Source organism: Takifugu flavidus, chromosome 15 (genome assembly GCF_003711565.1).
Source record: "Takifugu flavidus isolate HTHZ2018 chromosome 15, ASM371156v2, whole genome shotgun sequence".
Classification (NCBI taxonomy): domain Eukaryota; kingdom Metazoa; phylum Chordata; class Actinopteri; order Tetraodontiformes; family Tetraodontidae; genus Takifugu; species Takifugu flavidus.
Window position 1 is genome coordinate 3,291,931 of NC_079534.1, and position 24,147 is coordinate 3,316,077.

Sequence of the window (24,147 nt, forward strand, 5' to 3'; positions counted from 1 at the left end):
TAATCGAGATGCAACACACACATCTCGCACTCCGGATCATTTTAATTAGGTGTCATCTGAATTAAACTGGCTAATAATCCTCAATACATTAAGCAAGGAGAAACATGGAACATGGCTGTCGTTGGAGGGAGTGAAGGCACAGGAATTTTATTGGGAGGTTTCTACTCAGGTCCTCAGAACTGATCCAACTGAATGCAGCATGCTTGGCTGTGCTTAAACTCCTTCACACTGTAGTTTACAGTACTTGTAGCAGTGGCAGGTCATTGGTGGCGAGCTGCTTTTCCACAAAACGAGGATATCAAAAGTCACTTGTCCAGTCAAAAGGCGTCAACAGGAGCGAGTGCGCCAGACCTCTTTTTTTTTTTTCCTGAAGTGTTTAAAACGACAAATAAAAAAACTGATTAAAATCTTTCCATGTTACACCGACAGAAACGCGGTCGCTCCGTCGGTCAGGAAAGGTCACGCTTCTGTGATCCAACCGTAAATTCAGCATTTTAAACAATAGCAGCGTGAAAAAAAACCCCAACAACAGTCGACCGGCTGCTCGGTCGTCCACAGTCTGACGTCGCAGGAGCGGAGTGTGTGGCTGCCGTCAGTGGTCGAGTCCAGGGAAGGAGTCGATCTGGATCATGTCCTGGAAGGCCGAACCATTTCTGTTGTAAGATATACGGACCCTCATCTTCAAGGTCACCTGGAAAAGGAGACTCCAGATAGAATGATGGCGCTCAAATCAGCCCAAATCCAAGGTTGCCGTTGCCATGGTAACGCGTGGCTGTGGCGGGAAGCTTATTTGTGTATTTATGAGTCTCGACCCACCTTGTTTGGGTTGTTGAGGATCACCATCTGCGACACTTTAGCTGCTCCTCGTGCAGGGAGAAGGTCGCCACTGGGGGCCTTCATGTGTAACTGGACACTCTGGGAGGATCGAATGGACGTTTAAACCACCGGGGAACATGAACACACCACGACAGGAGGGGCAACAATACACCCGGGAAAGATGCAAAGGAATATTCTGCCCCGAGTTAAAGGATCTTTGTTCCGTTCATGAGCCGTTGTGCGTCTGTTTGTGTGTGTGCGCGCGTGTGTGTGTGGACAGAAACAGACCTTTGGTACGGCCGCCTGCAGCATGAAACTGCTGATGTCTGATTCGGTGGAGTTGGAGGCCGTTAAAGTGACTGTCAGGTCCGAGTCTGACTGTTTGTCACAGCTTATGGTCAAAGTCACGCCGTTTTTCTCGTAAACCGGCACTGAGGGAGCTGTGGAGGACAAAACGACACTGTCAGGTTAATGCAGATGCCGACGTGTCTGTGTGTGTGTGTGTGTGATCAGACCTGGCGTGGTCGGGGGAGGCTCTAACCCGCCCAGCAGGTCCAGCAGGTCTCCTCCGGCTGTGGTTGCTGTGCTGGAAACCAGAGCGGCGGCTGGGACCGCCCCTACCAGGCTGGCCTGCTGATTTTCCCCAGAGTCCCCCAGCAGGTCCAGCAGATCACAAACCTACAGACACAAACCACCTTCACCCCTGTGCCACAGCACCCCGCCATCTCCACAGGTGTGGGCTAACACGAACCCGTCCCTCTACCTGGTCGGCAGGCGGCTGGGGCAGCAGGCTCTCTCCTGGCATGACCTTGACCGGCTGGTTGTCCTTGACAGAGTCCCCCGATGACACGCCGTTGCTTTGTCCCGAGGTCTTTTCGATCACAGGCATCCTCTCCAGCACTGCCGCCCTGCACCAACGAGGACGCCATGGACATCAATGCTGAAGTGGTGCGGCGTTTTTATGTGGCTGAACATGCGATTGATGCTGTCACGCACCTCATGTGGTCGTATTTCTTGAAGAGAGCGTTGTATTCCACTGCCCTCTGCTGGAGCTCCACATCTATACAGCTGCCGTAGATGCTAACGACGCTCCTGATGCGACTGAAGAGGTGGAGAGATGGAGAATTACCCCGCTTCAACCTGGAGCTCTTAGCTTGCTACGAGTCAGTCAACGGCGGAAGGAAGCGTTCTTACTCCACGTTATCGGTGATGCGCGTGCTCAGTTTCATGGTGGCCGTGAGTGCAAACGCTCTGGTCGCCGGGGACGACATGTGGGACTGCAGAACCGTTTCCAACGCGTCCAGGACATCATTCTCGCTCACCTAACCAAGAGTCGGGTCAATACAGAGAGAGGGGAGGGTATTTCCCATCTGTAAAGATACTTTTAATAAAATCTAAATTGAAGTGAGTCCCGTGGGTGCTCGCTATACCTGAGCAGGGTCCATCTCCTGACACGGTCCTGTAAGCAGGTCTCCATATTCTCCTATACACCAGCAGGCCACCTGCACCAGGGATTGCTGCACAAACGCACAAACCCTCGTAAAAATCACATCTCTATGACACAATTGAGTCCTTTCAAACGTCAGATCCGAGTGGACGTTCATGTGGCGGAAGATGGGACCAACTCCTGCTCGGCTGCAGCCATTCCAGAAAGAAACCCGGGTCCATCAGCCCGTTTCAAACTGAAAGCGTTGCACTTTTCGCTCCTTGTAGCTCGAATTGTGACGCGTTTGCGCTATTTTTGTGCTGAGAACAGAGAGTGCGCTCCCTTTAACGCAGCAAACGTCACACACCTGAGAGATGTCGGTGACCAGAGCTCGGTACAGCTTGTGGACGGTGTAACGGTGTAACTCTGAGGCGTTGGTAATCAGCTGGATCAGATTGGGCACCGTCTCATCCCTGACATCACCCCCTGCCTGTCAGAGAGGAGATCAGCATCACACACATCAGCCAGACACACACAGGAGAGCACGTCAGGGTCTCGTGTGTAAAATATGCTCTGGAAACTGGGCGTGTGATGTCGTATTCAGGACACTTTTCTATGTGCAGTAACAGCAGAGTGATGATGGAGGAGGCCAAAATTAAGTTGTGAGGGAGGAACCCATGTGAAAGCGGCTGGCTGCGTGGCTCGGGCTGTATTTACCGTAGTGAGGACATGCAGGATGGTGTCAATGTGCCAGCGCTGGGAGGGCGCATACCTGACAGAGACACACACACACACACACACACTCAGAGGTGTTCCAAGCAAATGTCGCCAAGACACAAAACCAGAGTGGAGAGAGATGTTTGTTCATGGTCAACACGTCGCTGGGAGATTGAGTCCTCGACCAGAATGAGACACAGACGCATGGTGACATAGTTGAGCACAAACACTATAAAAGGCACAGTTTCTCAACCTGTTACCCAACCTCCGCTCAAACCAGTGTAACCAAGCTGGACGTCACTCGCGGCCGACCTCCCTCACCTCTCTGCGGCGTTGAATATGCCGCTGGCCGTCTGCGACCTCAGGTCAGGCGGGCAGGAGGAGAGGAAGACGAGCAGCTCCTTCATCATGGAGCGGACGTTGGAAGCCGACACCAGTGCCAGAGAGAGATCCAAGGCACGGCTGGAGAGATGCCCAAGGAGATGTCATTACATGGAGATATTACGCGTGAGCCCACAGCACGTGGGCGGAGTTTAGACACCAACTGTTGATCGCAGCAGGGTAATCAGGACTTTGATTTCCTGTCACTGTCAGGAAGCAACGTTTTCAAAGCAAATCAGCCAGTTTTAAGGTTCCAAGGCTCCAGATGGCGAAGTACTGAACATCTTGGAGCATTTGCTCGTCAGTAAGATTGTTTCAGAGCTACAGCTGGTAAAATATGCAGCCTTGCATCCTGCTGCGGCCCCGCGTGACGTCTGTTTGACCTTTAAGGGTCAACTTGACGTCACTTCAACGGACCTTAAAATAAATGTGCTGCGTGTGGGACTAAACATGCTGGGTCGACCGACCGCTTGACTGAAGCGTCCTGGTCTTTCAGGCAGTCCACGATGGTTCCCCGATGGCGCTGCACTGCATTGTGGTCCGTCCCAACAATCTTTTGGAGGGAGGTCATGGCGATGTACCTGAAAGCGGAGGTACACGGTGTTAAAGTCTCTGCAGTTGGGTCGAATGTTTGATATTTTGTCCCATTTTTTAATACCTTCTTCCAACCACCAGCTACAGAAATAATTGGCAGCGTTGTGTCAACACGGCCTAATAAATAATTCAGTCGTTCACTTAGTCTGTCTCATGAGTGGATTAAGTATTAATGCGAGCGCCGGAGAGATGTTATCTAAGTGGGCAGGTCTCTCTGGAACAAACTAGTCCCACTGACTGTCTGACAGACAGATTTAAAAAGGGCCTGCAGGTAAAAACCAGACAGGCCTGATTGGTCACAGTCACAGCAACATCACAAAAGCCCCTGGGAACCTGTTAGAGGCCTGAATGCTGCCTGACGGACACGAGACAAAGCCAAAATAAGAGATCAACTTCAACAGGCGGTGACCTTCTGGTACAGCTCCAGAGAAAGTGCTTAAGCTGATCAGGCAGCTGCCTCAGCCTGCAGACGGTTTGTCTTCTTCCTTGAGAAAATGGACAAGTGAGAGGGGCGGGACGGAGGCACTGACCTAATGTTTCTGTCATTGTTGAGGAGGAATCTCCCCAGGATGTTCACGGCCAGAACCTGAGGTAAAGCAACAAAGAAAGGGTTTAATCCTCCCTCCTGCTGATGGTTGGACGCCGACGGGTCCTGCAGCTCCCTCACCCTGAGGCCGCTCTCAGATTTGATGTCCAAGATGGTGAGGACGGTCTCATACAGCACGGCGTTGCCGACGGTCTTGGTGCTGTCGGTGTTGGTGGCCACCTGAACAATCCCAAGAGCCGGTTACGCATCGGTATTATCGGGTCACCCTCACCTTTGTGTGTGAATGTCGACGCCGGACCTGAGCTAGGAGGTCGTTCATGGTGTCGCTGGCTGCTTCGTGGTTGTGGCCGAGGATCCTCAGCAGCCTCAGGATCCGCACCTGTCCCACCACAACGTTACCGTTTGGGATAGTTCAAGCAATCTGGCTTTATAGCGCCGTTATTTGGCTCATAACTCAGCGTTGAAGCAGAGATCGGAGGTCTGACCTGGAGGAATGGATCGCTGACTCCAGACACGTCGTGCTCTGGAGAGTAACCCGACACGATCAGACTCTTCATGATCTGGATCAGATCGGGTACAGCCTGAGATGAGACACAACGGCGTCACATTATGGTAAAGCGCGTGCGGATTTGCTGAGACCATGAGATCAGGGGTGAGTGGGTCCACGGTACCTTCCTGAACCGCTTCAGAGCCTCTGGACTCTGCCCACATAGCTGAGTGATGAGCACCACCGCACCGTGGAGCACACCTACACCCAAAATGAGACAAAAGTGGGAGAATAAATCCGCGGAACTGCGCTCGGGACCTCATTATCGATCCCAATATCCTGAAATAAAATCTAGAGGTAGCGTCAACGCAGCTCAACTGACCGTGGTTCTTCTCCGTGAGGAGGGATCGAGCTGCAGAGGCAAAAAGCTCCCCCAGATCCGGGACCTTCCTCACGATGTGAACCGCACAAAGAGCAGCCTGGAAGAAGAACCACCAGAACCTTTTCGTCAAGATCTACGCTTCAATTCGCCGCCGACGTACGACCAAAACGACCCCAACCTTCTTCTTCACGTAGGAGTTGGATGCTCGGAGCAGCCGCTCAATCTCCGGAGCCAAGTCTCTGCACATCTCAGCAGAACCCATACAGGCCAGGGTGCACAGAGCCAGAGACTGGATGTACTGGTTACTGTGGAAGAGGTCACTGGGACAAACGCAGACAATAGAAAATGATAGACAACTCCATGCTGGAACATCCTGAGTCTGAATAGCCCATAAACTCGGCCAAAGCCGACTTGAATATTTTGATTTAATAGCCGTGGTTCTTACTTCTTGATGGAGTTGGTAATGAGCAGACTGGCATCCTGCTTCTCATCCAGAAGCATCATGGCTCCGAGGTATCCTATGCGTTTCTCGCTGTAGCGAGGGCTGGCTATCATCCGAACGCACTCCATCTAGGCAGAGCAATAACCCCGATGAACGTCAGGACTTCAGATACCCTCCCAGTGAAGATGTGGAGGGGCCCTTACGCGTTCTGACACCTCCAAGTGGAGGAAGAAGCAACTGGGAGAGATTGTGGAGCCCATTTTGGTCTTAAAGGGACAGTTCACATTGCATGTGCACTTCATAATGATTTTTCCAGCATTGAATTTCCTTTTTGGATTGAAAGTACAGAGGTTTTTTGGTGCAAATCAAACACACTTCACTGGTTTCCAGTTTGCACGTGTGCAAAACGTTGACCTGCACTCCACAAGGATTTTTTTTTTTGGGTTTTTGGAAATCTGACAGCAGTAACCTCAGAGAACCCGCTGTGGGCATTAGCCAAATCCCCTCACCTGACCAAAGTGGGCGGGATAACCCAACATGTGCACGTAGAGCAGCTTAGCCAGGTTGTGTGATCGGCCTCCATTGTCGGACTGTCGAAACTGCGCCCGGATGGCTGCACACTCCCTCTGGATCACACCCCGCTCCTCACACTGGGTCTTTGCTGACCTGATGGCTCGGATCATCTCCTGCAGAGGTACTGATGGAGACATGGCTCTCTGTGCGTGTGCGTGTGCGTGAGAGAGGAGGAGGGAGAGATGTGATACCCACCGACAGAAACTCCCGTACAGACTTCTTTTACTTCCTGGTTCTGAAACGCCTACCGGTTAACAACGATTAAATAACAATATGCCCGCCACATTATGGGATATATCTTATAGACCAACGTTTTCACTAAAACACTTCAAAATAAGCCACAAGTTTGACAAAATGGCTGTTTATGTTGTCGCGCCGTTGTAGCTTTAACCAAAACAGCTGTCATCAGTGGAAGTTACCGCCGACTAGCTTAACGTGCATACGACGCATATATTATGTTTAGGATGTGGAAGACATTATTGGAGCGGCTCGACCGCCCCACGATCGACGGTCCAGGATAACGAATCGAGCCGGGGCGAATTCGGTGCCCGAGCAGAGCTAACGCTGCAGATGCTGTCAAAGCCCCTCGAGCTAACGAGCTAGCTGAGTTAGCATCACTGTCTTTGCATCGTTCATTGGAGTTTGAAAAGATTAACATACCTCTATAGTGTTCCGACACTCGCCAGTGTTTTCAAAGTAAACCGGTGCAGCCGAACCGACTCCGGTAGACGGTAGAACTCAGGTGGCTGGATATCCCGACACCGTGCCCATGACGCGTCAACATAACCGGAAACTTCACACCGCTTCCTGTAGCAAATTTCAAAATAAGAGTTTTTACGACGGAAGAACGCGCACATGTTGCAGGCAATATAAGCTTCTGCAAGTGACGGAGTATGATGTGATATTTAAATTAAGGAATGAGCAGTGTTTTAATGTAATTTGTCCTTTTTAAACTTTACTATTGAGTGAAATTTGTATGCTGTTGAAAATGCTATGTTTTAGAAAAAAGAATGGATTTTGGTCCAATCGTGTAATAAAATCAAAGCACATGATATTGTAGCTGGGTAATATCCTTGATGATGGGAGGACAAAATATCAAATATAAATAATCACAGCAATTTCCAAATGAATCTACTTCTCGATAGGTTGTCCATTGCATTTATTTTGAAGACGCTTCCATCCCGTTTCCTGCCTTATTTCAGCAAATCTGACATCCGAACAAACCCAAGCTTGCAAACTTCCGCAACCTGATCGCCTTTTCTCCATCAGTTGTGAAATATTGAGAAGACACAGCTAATAGTAGTTTTAAGGTGTTTTTTTTTTAATGTTTAAAAAAATAAAACTACAAAAACACCTGGAAGGAAAACCACAATTAGAGGAATAAATATGCGACAGTCAACAGTTACCCAAATAAGAGTAAAAGTTTAAATTAAATAAGCCACAAAGTTGTAAACAAAAGATGTAGGTGAAGACACATTTTGAAATGTTATACTTTTGTGATAGCTTCAGCTAAGTGATTATATAAATAATATAAATAAATACCCCATGTGCATAGACATCACATACCACACATTCCCACATTCAAAAGAAGCAACACGAGAACTGTCCATTTTTATTTCTGCAGCCATTAATAATCAGCTTTGCGTCGATAACTTTGCTGGCCTGGCTCTAGGTTCTCCTCCATGACTGGGTAGACCACAAAACACAGCTTTTGGCACAGATGAGTCAGTTTTCCTGCACACACATAGTGATTTTTTTTTTTACCAAAAATAACATCCAATTCAAATAAACTCTGTCTCAAAGGTGCTTGCTGAGATTTATTGTTCCGAATACAGAGTCAGGATGCTGCCTTACTCATGGTTATAATAAAGCAGCGTGGCTTGTTTTCCCAGTAGACTCCCAGGAAATACACAGGCACCCCCGTCATCATGATGACCAGACCAACACCACAGACCAGAGGCCCAGAGTACAGAGAAAAGACCATTAGGAAGGTCCAAAACAGCAGGTAGAGCACCGGCCATACGAGGCTAATCTGGAGGATGAATCCAGATTTAGAACTTGTCCCCAAAATGTAAGAAGGCACAACTCAGCTGTGGATTCTAACCAGGTAAATGTAGAGAAATGGAGAACTTGTCCGCTCTTACCTTGATGGGTCGATGCATGCTGGGCTGCTGGACGCGCAGCACAATCAGTCCCGCTACAGTGACGCCGTAAAAGAGGTAGTTGACGAACCCCACGTAGTTAATTAGGGTGTAAATGTCGCTGGTGCACAGCATCAGCAGAGTGGAGATGAGCTACATGAGACAAAGGGGGACACATCGGTCAAGGCCGTGGCCGGGAGCCACGGACAGACGTGTTGTCGATGCCAGGACTCACGGTGAACAGCAAGGCAGGAATGGGAGTGCAGCGTCTCGTATGAATCATGGCGAGAAGATGAGGGAGATGGCCTTCCCTCGCCCCGGCAAAAAACAGCCTGAAAGAGAGACGCAGAGGCGGTCCAGAGCTGGTATGTGTGTGTGTGTGTGTGTGTGTGTGTGAGAGACCGGCACACACACACACACACCACACACACACACACACACACACACACACACACACACACACACAGATGGATGAGCACCATTTTCAGGTGGTAACAGAAGCTGCAGCGGTGTAGACAGAGACAGATAACAACAGTGAAGCCTGGGGGGGGGGGGGGGGGGGGGGGGACACAACAGGAGCTCCGGGACCTGCTGGTCAGCCGGGATCATCTCAACACAGTCGGCATAAATTAGATTCAGGGGACAGCGGGGGCAGGTCAGGAGAAGTCGCACTAACCGCGAGGATGTGAAGAGGGAGCCGTTGACCCCCCCGAAGGTGGAGAGGGCCACAGCCATGGGCATGATCCACGACATCACCCCGAGCAGCTTCGCTCCAAAGGTCTGAGAGAAAAACCAGGAGGAAAAAAATGACTCAATAAAAAGGTCAAATACTGGAGATGAGAATCCCAGCCGGAGTTGTTGTAGGTTCTCTCACCACTGCTACGGCGTTGGAGGCCAGCAGCTCCTGGGGACTCAGGGCAGTGATGTAAGCCATGTTGACAAACACGTAAACGAAGGTTACAACAGGGATGGAGATGAAGATCGCGCGTGGTAGGTTCCTGGAAGGATCAAGCAAGTCTGTGCCGTGTAGGATATTACTTAATCAAGCAGTTTTAAAGAACTGTTAACCAAAATGTTCACCTAAATATCCCCATCCTACTACCACAAATGATATTGTCAGGGTTCTACCTGCACGGGTCGACCAACTCCTCCGTGACATAGTTGAGGAAGTTCCAACCTCCGTAAGCAAACGATCCTTGCAGGAATGACAGCGCCAGGAGGCCCACTTCGTATTCCCGGAAGTTCTCTAAGGCGTGCGAGGGCTCCAGCCAGTAATAGTGACCTGGAAACAACCACCTGGAATGGTTTAATCTGCTCCGCATTTCCGCATTGGAACAGCAGGGGGCAGTATACAGGATAATGCATGGTGCTGAGAACATCCCCAAATATCTGCGCAGCCTCTCATGTCATGGGCCAGCAAACATGTTTTCTAAATGTATTATTGTTTCAACCACCTCTTCAAAAATGGGGAATTCGAGCTACGAGTAATTAAATTCCAAGTTACAGGTGCCACTTTTGTTTTAATGTCACTAAATATCATCATATCCACCAGAGCCATCACTTGGTTTCCACACTACACAGTTTGCTGTGAGTATGAAGTCATAAGGAGTGTGTGTGTGTGTGTGTGTGTGTGTGTGTGTGTGTGTGTGTGTGTGAGAAACTCCTGCTGGTCCTCACTCTTCAAAGGTCTGCTTGAGGGTTAAGACTAAGATTAGAACTGGTTTTTGCTTCTGGATGGGGTTTTGTAGTGGTGATCGTCAGGGTTACGGTTAGGTGCGGGGTAAAGTATTAGGTCTACAAAAGTCCTCACGAAGATAGAAGTAAAAATGAGTGTGTGTGGGGATGTAAAGAGGTTCAAGGCCCTGTAATCCCATTAATGCTGGCATTGAAAAATCCATGAAAAGCATAAACGAACTCTATTACAGAGGTGTCGTGGCTTCAAAGAGTTTCCCCCCCTATTTCAGCATCTGTTTCTTCAAGCCTGGGGGGGGAGGGGGGGTGCAAATGTTGACACATGCGTGACAGCATTCTAAGACTTTACATTTATGGAGGAACAAAGTTTTTACCCCACTAGACTAACGGTAACTCCTCCTCACTCTTCAGCTGCGCAGATATAAAATCAGAGATGGAGAGACAGAGGTGACGAGGAAGAAGAACTCACCTTTACATATTTGGACGAAGCCCATGATGATGATGAGGCCCAGAGCCAAAAGTTTGCCAGCGGTGAAGACGTCCTGGACACACATGGCCCAGCGGACGCTGTGGCAGTTCACCCATGTCAACAACACTGAAACACCCCAAAGGCAATGGCACACAAGTTACGCATGTTTCAGTTTTAAGCACTCTACTTTGGAAAATATGCCAGAATTCCTTCCTGAAAAAGCGTCCATCACTGCTAAAAAATGAAAATAAAGCGGCGTACACAGGCAGACGGCTGCCAGGAGGCGCAAGGCAATCTGTGGCGGCAGGCAGGTGGGGAAGAGCGGCTGCAGGACGTAGGTAGAAAAGGTGAGGGCGACCACGGCCTGGCTCGTGGGGTAAATCACCAACACGGCGATCCACAGGCGCAGGAAGCTAAAGCGGAGAAACGACCGGGAGGTTTAATGAAGTCTGGGGAAGAACGCAGAACGCTGACACACACAACACAAGCTCATTACGCAGAACCTAATAACAGAGAAAGAGAAAGCAGGCGTCGCAGAGATGCACTGGAGCGGCGGTGATGAGAAATTAACATAACTGGGTCAGTGACATTATGGGACGCTGGGAATCCAATATTACATTAGGAGGAGCTTTAATTAAACGGTGAGCATGACCGAGTAGGTGCGGATCCTTAATGAGACTGATTTATCACCTGCAGCCAGTTGAGTACAGTAGCGCTTTGGTCTATTTTTACCCATCGCAGGATTACTGGAGCACAACATAATAATACAACGATGTCTGCATCGCTTTTAAGAGGCTCAAATTATTTTCTTAATCAAGCAAAACGGGACCGCATTGGTAGAGCCGTGTTGACTTCTCTTCTAAAATAAGGAGACATGGAGGTTAAAGTGTTCTCACCCAGCCAGCCCTCCAAAGATGTCCTTGACGTACGAGTAGTCTCCCCCTGACTTGGGGATGGTGACACCTAACTCTGCATAGCAGAGCGCACCAACGGCTGTGAAGAACCCAGTGCAGACCCACACGATGATGGACAGGCCCACTGAGCCTGCATTCTCCAGAACCCCCTTAGGACTCACAAACACCCCTGATCCAATGATGTTCCCTGAGTGACCGAATGATAAATAAAAACTAACACCTTTTACAATATTGTATTGAACTAAAGTGGCTGAAAAATGAATGTATGTTGTTCAGAAAGAAAAGTTCGACAGGTACCAGGAAAACAACTTCCGGTCTCCTTTCAAGGTACCTCCCGAAGAGGTTCCAGTAAAAGATATAAAAGTATGTTTAACTCTGTGGAATATCGGGGTTCTGACACTCACCGATGATGATTCCACAGGCACTAAACAGGCCGATCTGCTTTTTGAGAGCAATCCCGATGTTCCCATCCGTCCCCGCATCCGGGGGAGAGGCTGCCCGCTCCGAGTGCCCTCCGCCGGGGGAGCACGGCTTCCAGGAACCTTCTGACATCGTGAACCATAAGACGAGGGCAGCTACCCCTCTTGGTATCCCTCAAAGGTATTAAAACAACAAAGTAACTTATTTATGTTTGTTGTGGGTTGTTGTTTTTTTTAATCACTTTTAATCAAAGAACCACAAAATCCCCCTCTGTAGTTAGCCCGCTAACGCTAAATTGCTCAAGATAATTAGCCACAATTTAGTCGGTATTAGGAATTGGAAGCTTTAGTGGCCAAAACAAACACTTAAGCAAGTAAACTCTGATTGAAATCTTATTTTAAATTCAAATTAGTGTCCTGTTACTAATCACTTTATATTTACGCACTTATTTGTCCGTAAAGACATTTTATTTCAGACCTTTATTTGTCTGTATAGTCTTATAAAGCCTCAAAGGAAATTAGCCACTAACTCTTGAAAGTATAAACTATTAAATCACCTTAACGGAACCTGTTAGTTCACGCAAAGAAAGTATTATCTTCCCTAAAATCTCTTTGATACGTGACAGCCTACACTAGTGTAGTGATTGTAGCCTAGTGACGATGAGTGGGCTACTTCCGCATCTGACGGCTTTAATCAATCAGGAATGATTCATTTCCACCAATCATCATCTGTCAACACACGTCGGGACACGCCCCCCTGTAGCAACGCCCATAGCGTTGCGCAGGTGAGGGAGATAATCCAGTCCCAAGGCTGAACTCCATCCCGGGTTTTTGTCCTACTTTGGCAAAATCAAAACCCTGGTGGATTCCCGCCCGTGTAGGACTGGACTGCGAATCGACGCCAGGTTTTCTCCACAGTAAAATTAAATATGGAACACGTGCTTGTACCCGTTTACATTGATGAATTCACCTGTGATTCCAGACGCCATCAGCCCGCAGAAAGAGAAAACGTATCTTGATGTTAAGAATTTCATTGCTGAAAATATATTTGCACGTGTTGATGCAAAAGAATTTATACCGTGAAAGAGAAAAAGGTCCTAAAAAAAAAGCAGAGTGCACAAAGTACGTTAAACTGCTCTTTATTGACACAATTCAAACATAGAGAAGGAAAAGCTTCAAAACAGGCCCAAACAATAAGGTGATTTGAATAATGTAACCATCCATCTGATCCTCATGCAATAAAAAAAGAGGTAATTTAATCAGTATGGAATGCGTTTAATAAGGTGAACATCAGGACTGAGTCTGCAACAACTAATCTGAACAGTTAAGGAGGAAAAGGATTTTGAACACCAGGAAAAGCTAAACCACCAATGACACATTTGAACTCTGTAACCTTCATGTTGGTTCCAAAGAATCAACAAATGCAACCACTCATTATTTCAAACCCACTTGTATTTTAAGGGATTTACCACAAAGGATGTGAACCAACCCATGTGTAATCAAGAGGCAGCTATGATGAGACGCGCTTGAACTGGCAAAAAGTGAAAGAAAAGTGCTTGATTGCTCCCTCAGAGAGGATACTCTTCATCATCCTAGCAGTTCTAATGTAAGCGCGCCACTGTTTTATACCCTAAGTATTCTCCTCTGATCCATGATACTTCTTATAAAAGAAAAATTGTGTCGACGCGACATTGGTGTCATCTCATATAAACTATTCCACTGCGGCCCAGGTTTAACTGTGTTTATAAAAAGAGTCACCTTGAGTCTAACTGCCCCCCCCCCTGCTGAGAACAGACGTGTGCATTTGTGAGTGTTCAAGGCTGTGCTGAGGCGTCTTCCTCACAGGCCGATGGTGTAGGACCGTCCTGCCGGGTTATGGATGGCGGAGCAGGCGGGCTCGGTCACGGCCCACTCGTACCAGACCTTCTTTCCGTTGTTGCAACGCCAGAAGCGGACTGTGACGTCGTCGCCCTTGGACACGGGAATGGGTTGCTGTTGGGAGGAAGTGAGTTTAAAACGCCAAAGCGCCAGAATAAAAATACAAGAGGAGAAGCAGCAGCGACTCTAGAAGAGCATTTCCTGTTACTGCGACTTACTTTGAGAGGGAAGAGGATGGGGAACCAGGAGAACATCCCGGGTGAATGCGTGTCCGGTTTTATGCCTGTCACAGACACCACGGATGTAAACACGGACTTTTAAAAGGGCACGGCGTTGTCGTGGAGATGACTTACTGAGCGTGACGTCTTTGTACAGCGTGGTCTCGAAGTACCCGGCGAAGCCGTGGAGTACCGTGTTACAGTTGACGGCGAATCGGAGGCACTGATATCGGTTGTTGTTCATGTCTGAAACCAAAAGGATTAATGAGCGCACTGCTGGTATGACGTCCGTGTCTGGCGCTCTTGTTCTCACAGCACCTGCTGACGGGTGTGTGAAGGTGAAGCACGCTTTGGGGTCGGCCAGCTGGTGGAAGTTGTGGAGGCGGACCACGTAGGGCGTCTCAAAATGGCACTCTGGGTCCTTGTCACGCTCACGGCACCCCCTGACCTCATTGTAGAGCTTTGAGGAGGACAAGGGGGCCAGGTAGGAGGTGTAAGAAGAAGGGATGCTCACCCCATCGTCTGGTAGAGGTGAGGAGGGGGGGGGGGGGGGGTTGATATCAAAGAAGGCATGAAAAGTAATGACGTGCCCTGGAAAACTCTAAACTAAAAACTGTAAAACTAACTGGCTCCCGACGTGAACGCACCTTTAAGAAAGTGCTGCGCTCCATCCAGGCACTCGGGAGAAAGCTCGTTGTCACCGAACGACCCCAGAAGCTCGCTGACGATGATGTCGGCTTTCTCGGGTGCCTCCCACTCCCTCATATCACACGACACCACCGTCACCTGATCGCCCCACTCCTCGAAGCGCCAGTTCTCCAAACTGTACGTGCAAACGCCGGTCAAATAACGAGCACAGAGTCCTCAACATCAGCGGGGTTCCCCCCCACACTCACGTGATTACGGCATTTGGATTCTTCTCCACGGCGTAAACCTTCAGCTTCCTGCCGGCTTCTCTGGCTGCACGCAGGGAGGCGCTGACCAGTGGACCCCGACCTGCTCCCAGCACCATCAGTACTCTGAGAACAGGACACAGCTTCGCTCAGGTTGCCGTTGCGTCTTTACGACAGCTCGAGTATTGATCATGGAGCCAAACACAGGCAACTCTGGGCAGACACTCACTGGACGTTCGTTTCCTTCTCCTCCTCCGGAACTCTGTCAAGGAGACATTTACGCACGGCCTGGAGATGCAAACAACAACCGCACGTTTCCACGCCGCTCACCACAAATTCTGCTCATTTAAATGTAAAGTCAAAACCAAAATGACCAAAATAAATGACTTTCTTCGGTGAGCAACTAGATGTCGTAGTTACTCTTGTCTTGTTCTAAAAGTAAAACCCTCCGGACTCCACCTCTTACCTGTTGGTACTGAGAATATTTAATGGGGTCCTTCTCGAACACTTCGTATGTCTGAGATTCAAGGTTATCCATGAGTGGCTACATGGAACGACACAACCCAAATGGTTAAAACGTTAGCGTGTATTAAATTGATGGTCTCCACAACAGTGTTTGTGGTCTGTAGCAGCATTGCATCCTCACCTGGAGCGGAGACTGCAGGTAGTCTTCGTAGCCTTTGGCAAAGAGCTCGTAGGCATTGGGAGCAGGCCGGTTCTGGTTGAGGTATTCCAGATACTGCAGATAGGATCTAAAGTCCTTCTCGGAGTGGCGGCTGGTTCCCGTGAAGACGAACTGGGCCTCCAGCTAAGAAGAGAAGTTGCAACATTGTCAGCTGATCGACAGACTAAAACATGTTTGTGGACTCACCTTGAAAAGAGAGAAGATTATCCGCTGATGGGCTTTGGACAGGACAGGAAAGCCCTTTTTGTTAGTGAGGAAGATGCTGGTGGGGAGGACGGCTGCTTTGATTGGCTCCCCGAGCCACTTATCGATCACTGTGTCTGATGGCACATCTGGTCCAATTTCAAGCGCTTCAGCGACACAAAGAGAATTGGCCGTTATTATCTTTAAACGCAACCGCTGTGCTTCACGCTAGGCTCACCCACCGAGGCAGATCCGTTTGTTGTAGTCGCAGAGTGCTCTGAAGGAATGCCACCTGGAGAGCAGAGGCCGGTAAACAAAATAAATCACCTCGTTAAAGGAAATCAATCACAACTCTTTTAGGTTGCAGACAGCACTCGGCTACTCCCGAGGCGCAATAATGTAAAAACAAACCAGCCCCAGGTCTTTTCTTCAACGCTGGCGTCGTCGATGGAATCGACTGGTTCGTTGTCGATGAGATCTTCTCGCATGTCTTCTGGAGCCATGAGAGGGACGTGCAACCAGAACTAAAACAGAGTTCCACAGAAGTTAGCTGACAGACCGAGCCACCCCCGTTTCTTTGTTCACGTTGGTCTTACGTTTGACGTGTGGTGTCCAGTGTGGATGTGATTTAGGAGCAGGCGAGCGAGATTTGCATTATTAGGGCCATTTAGAGGGATCATGAAAACAGGAAGCCCGAGATAGGCCGAGAAGTTCAACTCCTGGACCAGAGCCTGGACGGAGACGCAAGTATGGCGTTAGATGAGCGCGGAAGACCTTCACAAATGGACATCTACAGCACATTCGAACAAGGAACTTACGGCTTCTGAGTTTCGGCGTACATTCTCGATTTCTGCATCTGCTTCTATCCAAGACGAGAGCTTCCCCACAATCAGAGTATTCCAGTCTAGACAAAGCATCATAAATCTTAACTTTTTTTTTGTCCGTTGTAAAAGTCAGTATCGACACGGAAACGTATCTGTTGGTTATTAAATTCTAAACACTGTTCATGATTTATGATACTAATTTTAATATAGTAGCAGAACATCCAGGACGTAATGTTCGACAACATTCTAGATTTGAGTGTTTAAAGAGCCTGACAGAATGCACATAAATGCATATGGAACATAATTATAGATAATAAACAGGAACCTCTTCCACTGAGCAGCAGGTCGGACCGGGTCTGTGCACCAGATCTGGATTTAGCGGGCTCGGACTCGAACTCTCTCCTGAACCTCGGGTGGAACAGGGGCATGCACAGGAAATCAAACCTGCAACGCCAAAGTACAAAACACTTTATCTGTTCTGAATGCGGAATGTGTGGAAACAATCACTTTCATTTGGTGGTGCCATCTTCCAGATCACACATTCGGGACAGAAGACACAGGAGCGGCATCGTTGTGATGGGACACGTGCTGGTAATAAACCGGCTAACTTAGCGTTGTCTTGGGGCTAGCACACCGGTGTTTCCGCCAGTGCGCGCACATGACAAACGATTGGGGAAAATGTGGCTGTTTACTCACCCGAGTTTGGCTACGGCCGCTAACGTGTCGGATATCTCCGGGACACAGTTCAAATCCCTTCCGCAGGACACTCTGTTCATGGTACTGGCAGACGCCATGATTTTAGCCGACTGAGTGGAATGACTGGCGCCGCTTCGTTGTTTCTACTCAACTAAGAAACTGACGCCATCTTGGATCTTCAGCGACCGACAATTCACGGAGGAAGGAAGCGATTGAGATCCAAAATGGATGTGGCCGTAATTCAGTTGCTTGTGTCGTCGTTATCGCGAGACGCCGCGCATTTAATTTATCGATCGTTTTTCATTTCGTTTCGTTTCCTCCGTATTTCTTCCAACCAAACTTACTAAATTCGGCATCTGTATTCTGATTATTTAAATGCAATTATAACGCGAACACAAATATAAATAAGGTTTTAATTATATTAAATGAAGGGACTATTCACACTTATTAGATTTGTATTATAAATATGGTTGGGCATGACATTTCTAAGAATAAAAATTATAAAAGTATGAATACACTTGAAACTACTTTTGAGTAAAGTCCAGATCTGCAGCGAGTTCTTCAGTGAGATTAATACCCACTTATCTGTTTTCAATTGAGCGTAGGGTTCCTTCAGCAAATCTTGCAGTGAGCTTGTAAATTGACCCTCAGCACAACATGAGGTTTGCAAAATGCAGCGTTCCTGGATCTAATTTACACGTAGGTAGATAAAATTTCACCCACATTAACTGAAATATGCGTTTCTGCAAATGTCATGTTTGGGAGGGTTATAAAAGACTCGAAAGGTTCTTTCGGAATCATTTGTGCATGCAGGAATGAGTAGCAGTTGTTTTCCTTCTTGAAGCAGTTTTTCTAAAGAGGGATATTGGCTTAATGTGCATTTGAGGATATTCTGCTTGAGGAAAAGGAAACTATCGACTTGACCTAATGGCCTTAGAAGATATTTGTGGCTTTCAAAACACTTCGGTGCATCTTAAAGGGTTTCCTGCTTTTTATCATGAAGACATGAGCGTGTTTCTCAACATACGTGACAAGTCTGGGAAATCCAGGAGTTCTGTGACACATGGTGGGATGCCACTGGATTTCTTCATACCATCTATCCCTACCTCGGCTTATTCCATCCACAGATCTTCAGCCAGTCAATCCTACACAGCGAGGAGGCCTTTCCCTCTTTCCCATGGAACAACAACCCTGGGTTTTATTTTCCAAGGTGGGCTCATTGCAGCGGCAGATACTCGTGCCAGTGCCAAAGGGCTTGTTTGCTGTGCGAGCACTCAAAAGATTTCCCCTATTCACTCTCATTTGGTGGTCACCTGCTCAGGCAGTGGTGCTGATTGCATGATGTGGAGGCGGATTCTAACCAGAGAAACCAGGCTCTACCAACTGCGACATGGTCGATGTCTTTCAATACGTGGCACAGCTAAGCTCCTTTCATTTATGCTGCACCCTTTTAAGGGCACTGAGGTGTGTGTTGCTCTTATTTTATGTGGCTGGGACACAGAAGCAAGTACCACAGACTGTACAAAGACTTCAGATTGGTCCTCACTTACTGATAATTCCTCAATTGTTAATAACAAGGATGGCCCAAAGTTGATCTATGTGTGCAGCGATGGAGCCCGCCTACAAGGAGACCTGTTTTCAGTGGGATCAGGATCTCCGTATGCTTATGGAGTCCTGGATCGAGAGCAGAGGTGGAACCTGAGTAAAGAGGAGGCCTTTTCCCTTGCAAGAGAAGCTGTGTTCAGAGCCACTCACAGAGATGCTTACTCTGGAAACAATGTAGACCTCTTCCACATCACAGACCAGGGATGGCAGAAGAAAGAGAGGGTTGACCTCAAAGAAGAATATTATAGAGACATTGAGAGAAAAGCGAACAAAGTTGAGGAAAGAAGAAAGTTTGAGTGACTCAAATGTTTTTAAATAAACCCAGTCTAGTATTTCATTTTTTTTCGTGAAGTAAGATATTATTTATCATGTATCAATCCATGGCTAGATAAACATTTTAATGAACGTATTCCAGCATCTTAAATGATTCATCATGAGTCTTTTCGTTTTTCTTTGTTTATTGTATTTTCTTGTTGTAAACATGGGTAATGTATACCGCCACCCACAGGGGGCGCTGTAGAATTCCAGTGACTCAATAATGATCCCCGACAGAGACCGGAAGTTCCATTCTCGTCAAACAGTTTCAAACATGGCTCTCGCAAGTGTGTTGAGCAGTGATTATGCGGAATTTTCTTTTGACAACTGTCAGCCTTTCCCCAGTGGTTGTGCTCCCAGCACCCACGGTGCGGGGTTTGACGCTACGCCGGGAGACGGTCTGAATTTTTCGGTTAAAAATCCGCTCGGTGCCGCGGACGAGGATGGCGTCGAACGAAAAATCGAGTTTCTGCACGGAACAACGACCCTGGCATTTAAAGTAAGTGGTGGTAGCTTTTATTCTACCACTTAAGTGTGAATGTATGTAAATATTGAGTTGAAAAATCGGAGGATTAATATTGATACAACGAACTTGGTTGAAAGCTAATAAAGGTCTATGTCACGTTAGCATGCTAGCGTAGCTACAAAGCGCTTTCTCATTGCAGAATGTAACACGACGTTGTACAATTTTTATTTGTTCTGCATATAAATTACAAAACCGACTGATTGATTTCTTAACAGCATTTCTGGGGGCATAATAGAGCGTCGTTAGGCGAAATACCGGCTGTTAGATTTATCCATATGAATGGACCACTGTCATTAACCAGCATTTAAATAAAAAAAATGTGCAAATACAAACACTTAAAATGTCTCCAGTTGACATGCAGAAGGCTGAGAAGGTTTCATGTCGTGGTGAGCACTCGTTTGCATGTGTAATATCCGCTCATGTTCTTGCTGCCACAGTTCCAGCATGGTGTCATCGTGGCCGTGGACTCCAGGGCCACAGCAGGCTCCTACATTGCCTCACAGACGGTGAAGAAGGTGATTGAGATCAACCCCTATCTGCTGGGTACCATGGCTGGAGGAGCTGCCGACTGTAGCTTCTGGGAGCGCCTGTTGGCCCGACAGTGTCGCATCTATGAGCTTCGCAACAAGGAGCGCATCTCTGTGGCAGCGGCGTCCAAACTCCTGGCCAACATGGTGTACCAGTACAAGGGGATGGGACTCAGCATGGGAACCATGGTGTGTGGCTGGGACAAGAGAGGCCCAGGTAAACATCAGCTCACTGTGGTTGTGATGGTGTTGTAGTTCCTGTTGGTCACCACGCGGTGGCGCTGCATACCCTGTTATGTTTCATTCCCTCTTTGACATTATGGCTTTTGGATTTCTTGCTCTGCGAGGCCGTACATCACAGAATGTGTGCTTAAAGAGGCCACCACAGTGACAGTGTAATGGGAAATCAATGAGGCTGGACTGTGGGCCAGCAGGAGTGCGGCGGAATGATGGACGTCGGGTCTCCACCCTGGACAATTGGGTCGCATACGTAATGCCTGTGCTCCGGTAGAAATCGATGGTGGCTCGGTTTGAAAAACACGGAAGGCTCTTTGAACAATGACAACATGCCTCCACGCCAACAACCGTAAATGACACGTGTTAAATCCTCGCCAATCAATTGTAGTAATAATGATCCCACCGTGAGTTCACTTGATGTGGGAGCTTTGCTATACCGCCAATGACTGAGCGGAGAGCTAAATGTCATGTAAATTAAATCAATTGCGATTAGGTGGGAAGCTCATTAGCTGGCTATAATCATGTCAAGGCACTTATTGTCCTGATGGAGTGTCTTAAACTGCACGTTAGATAAGTCATATAAAATCTGTGCGGCGCTGGTCAAAGAGGGCTTTATCTAATAACATTAAATGTTATGTCTCTTCATCAGCTTTCCGTTTAAGGACTTGTGCTCGCTGTGACGCCTCCCGCTGCAGCTGCCAGAGACACAAAGCCTGCTGTAAAAAAGATGATGTCTAAATGGACGGCGGCTTTGACGACGCCGCCCTCCGCGGCGCTCGCGTGTTCAGACGCTCCCAAGAGTGACGCCGTGGCTTATTTTCTGTTCAGCCGTTGTTGTTTTCAGCTGCGGATTTTTGGTGCAGAATTATGGCGAGGAGGACAGATGATGGGCAGACGCTGACCCCTTTGCGGCACGCCACCCAGACGGGGCTTTGTGGTCCTCGCCGTCCTCTCGGAGCTGTCAGAGCGGCCAGCTTCACAGGCTGCTGTTGGTAAAAAGTTCCCCCAGCACCTGTCAGCTGATTGATGGAGTGGAAGTAGCCTCGCTTGACCAGCACTGCTGTAGCGCCCCCCCCCCTCCTTTCCAAGCAAGATGCCCCTGCCTGCTTTTAAGTAATCCACTCACAGCCGCCGACTTTTTTCCCCGTCTATACTTGAAGCTCGCGGCAAGTTCCCAAACACCTACACTAGGCGAGTGGTCTGGCTTTACCGCCCGCTCTCTGCTGCCCATGGTGGTTTTTAACAAGTCCTTTACGGTTCCTTTAAGAGGAACGGGCAGCAAATTGCCCCCGTAGACGGGCGCTAATAATCATGAAAGTCCAGGAGGCTGCAATTTGCCCGCTGAAGGCAAAAACCACCCACCTTTTCAGAAAAGCAAGTGTCTGTAACCCTCAAAGTGTCAGTGGGTTACCTGAGAAACTCTGGCAGCTGAGGGATGGAGGCAGATGAGAGGCTGTTGTCTGCGAGGACGGTTTTCACAGATTCCCCTTCGCAAACACTGAAAAAGATGCCTTTTCCCAGCCCGTCTCTGCACCATCTGGACCCCGGTCGTGGGCGAGCTCACATGTTGGTGCTCGTCACCAGTGCCGCATCACCGTGTGGGTCTGGCCCGGTGAGTGGATCACAGCACAGAACAAAATGTCCGATGCGTCACGCACACGCAGGACTCGGAGTCTTCGGCGTAAATCTGGCAGGTTTAATGTGGCGGACTGATGTCACGGGATGTGGGCTGAGCTTTTTCGCTCCTCCTCGAGGGGGGCGAAGCGGTTACCTGCGCGGCTCGGATCGCCGGTCGATAGTTAATTTTTTGTGCGTTTGCTGGGATCGATGAGGCCCAGAGACGCCAGTGCAGCCTGCGCCTCGTCAGCAGGTTCCCGGCGTCGCTTTAAGAGGACGCAGCTGTTCGTATCTGTCAGTTGCTCCACTCAGAGAGGGAGCAGCTGTTCATTCCCCGTCTCCCGAGGAGACGCGTCGCAGCATCGCGCGTGTTTTCCGAGAACGTCGATGTGGGATGCTTACCGACTCCAGTCCAACAACGGCTTCCCCTCTTTCATCTTTCCTCCGCAGGGCTCTACTACGTCGACTCGGAAGGGAACCGGGTGTGTGGCGACCTGTTCGCCGTGGGCTCGGGGTCCATGTACGCCTACGGCGTGATGGACAGCGGCCTGCGGCACGACCTGACCGTGGAGGAGGCCTGCGAATTAGGCCGCCGCGCCATATACCAGGCCACGTACCGCGACGCCTACAGCGGCGGGCAGGTCAACCTGTACCACGTCCACAGCGAGGGCTGGACGAGGGTCTCCCAGGACGACGTGCTCATGCTGCACCAGCGGTACAAGGAGCAGGCCTGAGGAGAAGGAGGAGGAGGAGGACTGCGCATCGCAGCTTAGAAATAGGGTCGACACACTAATGAAACGGACTTTTGGCTTTGTATTGTTCCTGTAAACTCAGCGCGACCCTGAAGGCAGCGGAGGGAAGTGGCGGAGACTTAAATGGGCTGTAAACCGGCTGTTTGCATTTCATTTGGGAAAAAAAACCCCAAGTCTTTCTCAATAAAAACCCATGTTGTTTGTTGTTTTCATTCCCAAACGGTGTCATTCTTCTTCTGCTTCTCAGTGCTGCGTGGAACGGACGTCCATCCTTCACAGGTGGAGACGCTTTTCAAACCTGTTCCTCCAGCTGCGCTAACGCCTGTATAGATTCTGCCTTTATTAGCTGGGAGGAGATCTAAGATGTGCTTTCCAACGCTGCGCCCTCAGTAATTGTGCCTCCTGAGCTGTAACGCTGCCTTTTCATCCCCTCATTGATATTGTTCCGTTCCAGCAGCCCAAAGAGGTCTTTTTAATTGGATGCAGGAATTTATTCCTTAATGCTACAGTGTTGTACAAAGAAACGACCTTTGCCGGCAGCGTGTGCCCCTCCGGCGGCTTTTATCGTTGAGAATAAACACTGGTTTAGGAGATTGCTGTATACATCTGGAGCCAGCTTTGTTAGAAACTAGTTTCACAGGTGGCTAGTTAGCCGATAGAATAGAAATGGGAGTTCACGAATGGAAACAAGCAGGTCTGATCTGTGATGCATCGTTTGGCAAATTAAGCAGCCGGAGCCGCCCCGTTAATGGAAACGGCCCCCGTGTGCATGTGTACCAACACCTTGAAACGTCCAAAACACTTTTATTCTCTGAGTAGCAGCGGACTGAGCTAAAACATCACAGCACATTTTTGGAGTCCCGGGACCAAAGAGCACCGTTTGAATCTGTAAGGATGAGGAATCAGGCAGTCGATTGGAATGGCTGTAGTTTGGGAAATGGAGCGGTAAGTGTGGGGGTTCCTCCCGTGGAACTGTGCTTCCCGGGCCACCTTTCCTCCAGTTTGGCTCGTAGTTGAGTCTCGAGTTCCTCCGTTTAGGAAATCCACCGCAAATAAATGTACCACCCGATGCCACACAGACGACCTCGGCTAACGCATCAAGCTGTCGTTAGCTGACATCTTTGGGGTGGGGTGGGCATCTTATTGATCTTTTGCCCCCCCAAACAAAAAAGCTGACCCATAACCATTCGA

General features: G+C 48.7%; 5 protein-coding genes across 7 annotated transcripts; 2 read left to right on the forward strand and 3 right to left on the reverse strand.

Annotated features, from left to right (window-relative positions):
• Positions 1-116: 116 nt before the first annotated feature.
• ap1g2 (adaptor related protein complex 1 subunit gamma 2) lies at positions 117-7,184 on the reverse strand. Its single transcript, XM_057058093.1, has 22 exons — positions 7,026-7,184; positions 6,302-6,508; positions 5,796-5,920; positions 5,529-5,670; positions 5,351-5,447; positions 5,153-5,229; positions 4,967-5,062; positions 4,780-4,860; positions 4,602-4,700; positions 4,465-4,520; positions 3,808-3,921; positions 3,281-3,421; positions 2,960-3,014; positions 2,610-2,732; positions 2,247-2,333; positions 2,011-2,138; positions 1,813-1,917; positions 1,580-1,724; positions 1,332-1,494; positions 1,105-1,256; positions 817-915; positions 117-691 (listed from the first exon to the last, which is right to left on the reverse strand). The coding sequence occupies exons 2-22, from the start codon at positions 6,500-6,502 to the stop codon at positions 593-595; spliced, it is 2,385 nt and encodes a 794-aa protein (XP_056914073.1). The 5' UTR covers positions 6,503-6,508; positions 7,026-7,184; the 3' UTR covers positions 117-592.
• A 753-nt stretch (positions 7,185-7,937) lies between these two features.
• slc7a8b (solute carrier family 7 member 8b) lies at positions 7,938-12,702 on the reverse strand. 3 transcript variants are annotated; one of them, XM_057058098.1, is made up of 12 exons: positions 12,558-12,702; positions 11,986-12,174; positions 11,564-11,768; positions 10,929-11,080; positions 10,668-10,793; positions 9,635-9,788; positions 9,381-9,504; positions 9,183-9,286; positions 8,742-8,838; positions 8,510-8,659; positions 8,220-8,397; positions 7,938-8,099 (listed from the first exon to the last, which is right to left on the reverse strand). In XM_057058098.1, the coding sequence occupies exons 2-12, from the start codon at positions 12,131-12,133 to the stop codon at positions 7,993-7,995; spliced, it is 1,545 nt and encodes a 514-aa protein (XP_056914078.1). In that variant the 5' UTR covers positions 12,134-12,174; positions 12,558-12,702; the 3' UTR covers positions 7,938-7,992. The 3 variants fall into 3 exon arrangements, with proteins under 3 accessions (XP_056914078.1, XP_056914079.1, XP_056914080.1); XM_057058099.1 differs by having other exon boundaries at positions 9,381-9,437; positions 9,634-9,788; XM_057058100.1 differs by lacking the exon at positions 8,220-8,397.
• Positions 12,703-13,123: 421 nt separating this feature from the next.
• On the reverse strand, positions 13,124-17,715 carry prmt5 (protein arginine methyltransferase 5). The gene is made up of 16 exons (XM_057058097.1): positions 17,378-17,715; positions 17,007-17,125; positions 16,676-16,761; positions 16,454-16,588; positions 16,269-16,381; positions 16,100-16,149; positions 15,861-16,024; positions 15,636-15,797; positions 15,456-15,533; positions 15,219-15,277; positions 14,993-15,115; positions 14,744-14,919; positions 14,415-14,618; positions 14,232-14,342; positions 14,097-14,161; positions 13,124-13,992 (listed from the first exon to the last, which is right to left on the reverse strand). Exons 1-16 carry the CDS (start codon positions 17,473-17,475, stop codon positions 13,840-13,842), a joined length of 1,896 nt encoding a protein of 631 aa, XP_056914077.1. The 5' UTR covers positions 17,476-17,715; the 3' UTR covers positions 13,124-13,839.
• Positions 17,716-18,022: 307 nt separating this feature from the next.
• psmb11a (proteasome 20S subunit beta 11a) lies at positions 18,023-19,411 on the forward strand. Its single transcript, XM_057058103.1, has one exon. It carries the CDS (start codon positions 18,305-18,307, stop codon positions 19,280-19,282), a length of 978 nt encoding a protein of 325 aa, XP_056914083.1. The 5' UTR covers positions 18,023-18,304; the 3' UTR covers positions 19,283-19,411.
• A 122-nt stretch (positions 19,412-19,533) lies between these two features.
• Positions 19,534-23,176, forward strand: psmb5 (proteasome 20S subunit beta 5). Its single transcript, XM_057058110.1, has 3 exons — positions 19,534-19,796; positions 20,261-20,567; positions 22,655-23,176. Exons 1-3 carry the CDS (start codon positions 19,572-19,574, stop codon positions 22,936-22,938), a joined length of 816 nt encoding a protein of 271 aa, XP_056914090.1. The 5' UTR covers positions 19,534-19,571; the 3' UTR covers positions 22,939-23,176.
• The last annotated feature ends 971 nt before the right edge of the window (positions 23,177-24,147 follow it).

Bases quoted from the DNA above. Each gene is read 5' to 3' on its own strand.
- psmb5 (XM_057058110.1), top strand. From the start codon at position 19,572: ATGGCTCTCGCAAGTGTGTTGAGCAGTGATTATGCGGAATTTTCTTTT. The intron at 19,797-20,260 runs GTAAGTGGTGGT...TTGCTGCCACAG, and splicing joins CAACGACCCTGGCATTTAAA to TTCCAGCATGGTGTCATCGT. The intron at 20,568-22,654 runs GTAAACATCAGC...TTTCCTCCGCAG, and splicing joins CTGGGACAAGAGAGGCCCAG to GGCTCTACTACGTCGACTCG.
- psmb11a (XM_057058103.1), top strand. From the start codon at position 18,305: ATGGCCTTAGAAGATATTTGTGGCTTTCAAAACACTTCGGTGCATCTT.
- ap1g2 (XM_057058093.1), bottom strand. From the start codon at position 6,502: ATGTCTCCATCAGTACCTCTGCAGGAGATGATCCGAGCCATCAGGTCA. The intron at 2,733-2,959 runs GTAAATACAGCC...CCTCTCTGACAG, and splicing joins TCCTGCATGTCCTCACTACG to GCAGGGGGTGATGTCAGGGA. The intron at 1,495-1,579 runs GTAGAGGGACGG...TTGTGTCTGTAG, and splicing joins CCCAGCCGCCTGCCGACCAG to GTTTGTGATCTGCTGGACCT.
- slc7a8b (XM_057058098.1), bottom strand. From the start codon at position 12,133: ATGTCAGAAGGTTCCTGGAAGCCGTGCTCCCCCGGCGGAGGGCACTCG. The intron at 9,789-10,667 runs GTGAGTTCTTCT...GGTTGTTTCCAG, and splicing joins CTTCGTCCAAATATGTAAAG to GTCACTATTACTGGCTGGAG. The intron at 8,660-8,741 runs GTGAGTCCTGGC...TGTCTCATGTAG, and splicing joins TTCCTGCCTTGCTGTTCACC to CTCATCTCCACTCTGCTGAT.
- prmt5 (XM_057058097.1), bottom strand. From the start codon at position 17,475: ATGGCGTCTGCCAGTACCATGAACAGAGTGTCCTGCGGAAGGGATTTG. The intron at 15,534-15,635 runs GTGAGGATGCAA...CGTTCCATGTAG, and splicing joins ACCTGCAGTCTCCGCTCCAG to CCACTCATGGATAACCTTGA. The intron at 13,993-14,096 runs GTAAGTCGCAGT...TCCTCCCAACAG, and splicing joins CCATCCTCTTCCCTCTCAAA to CAACCCATTCCCGTGTCCAA.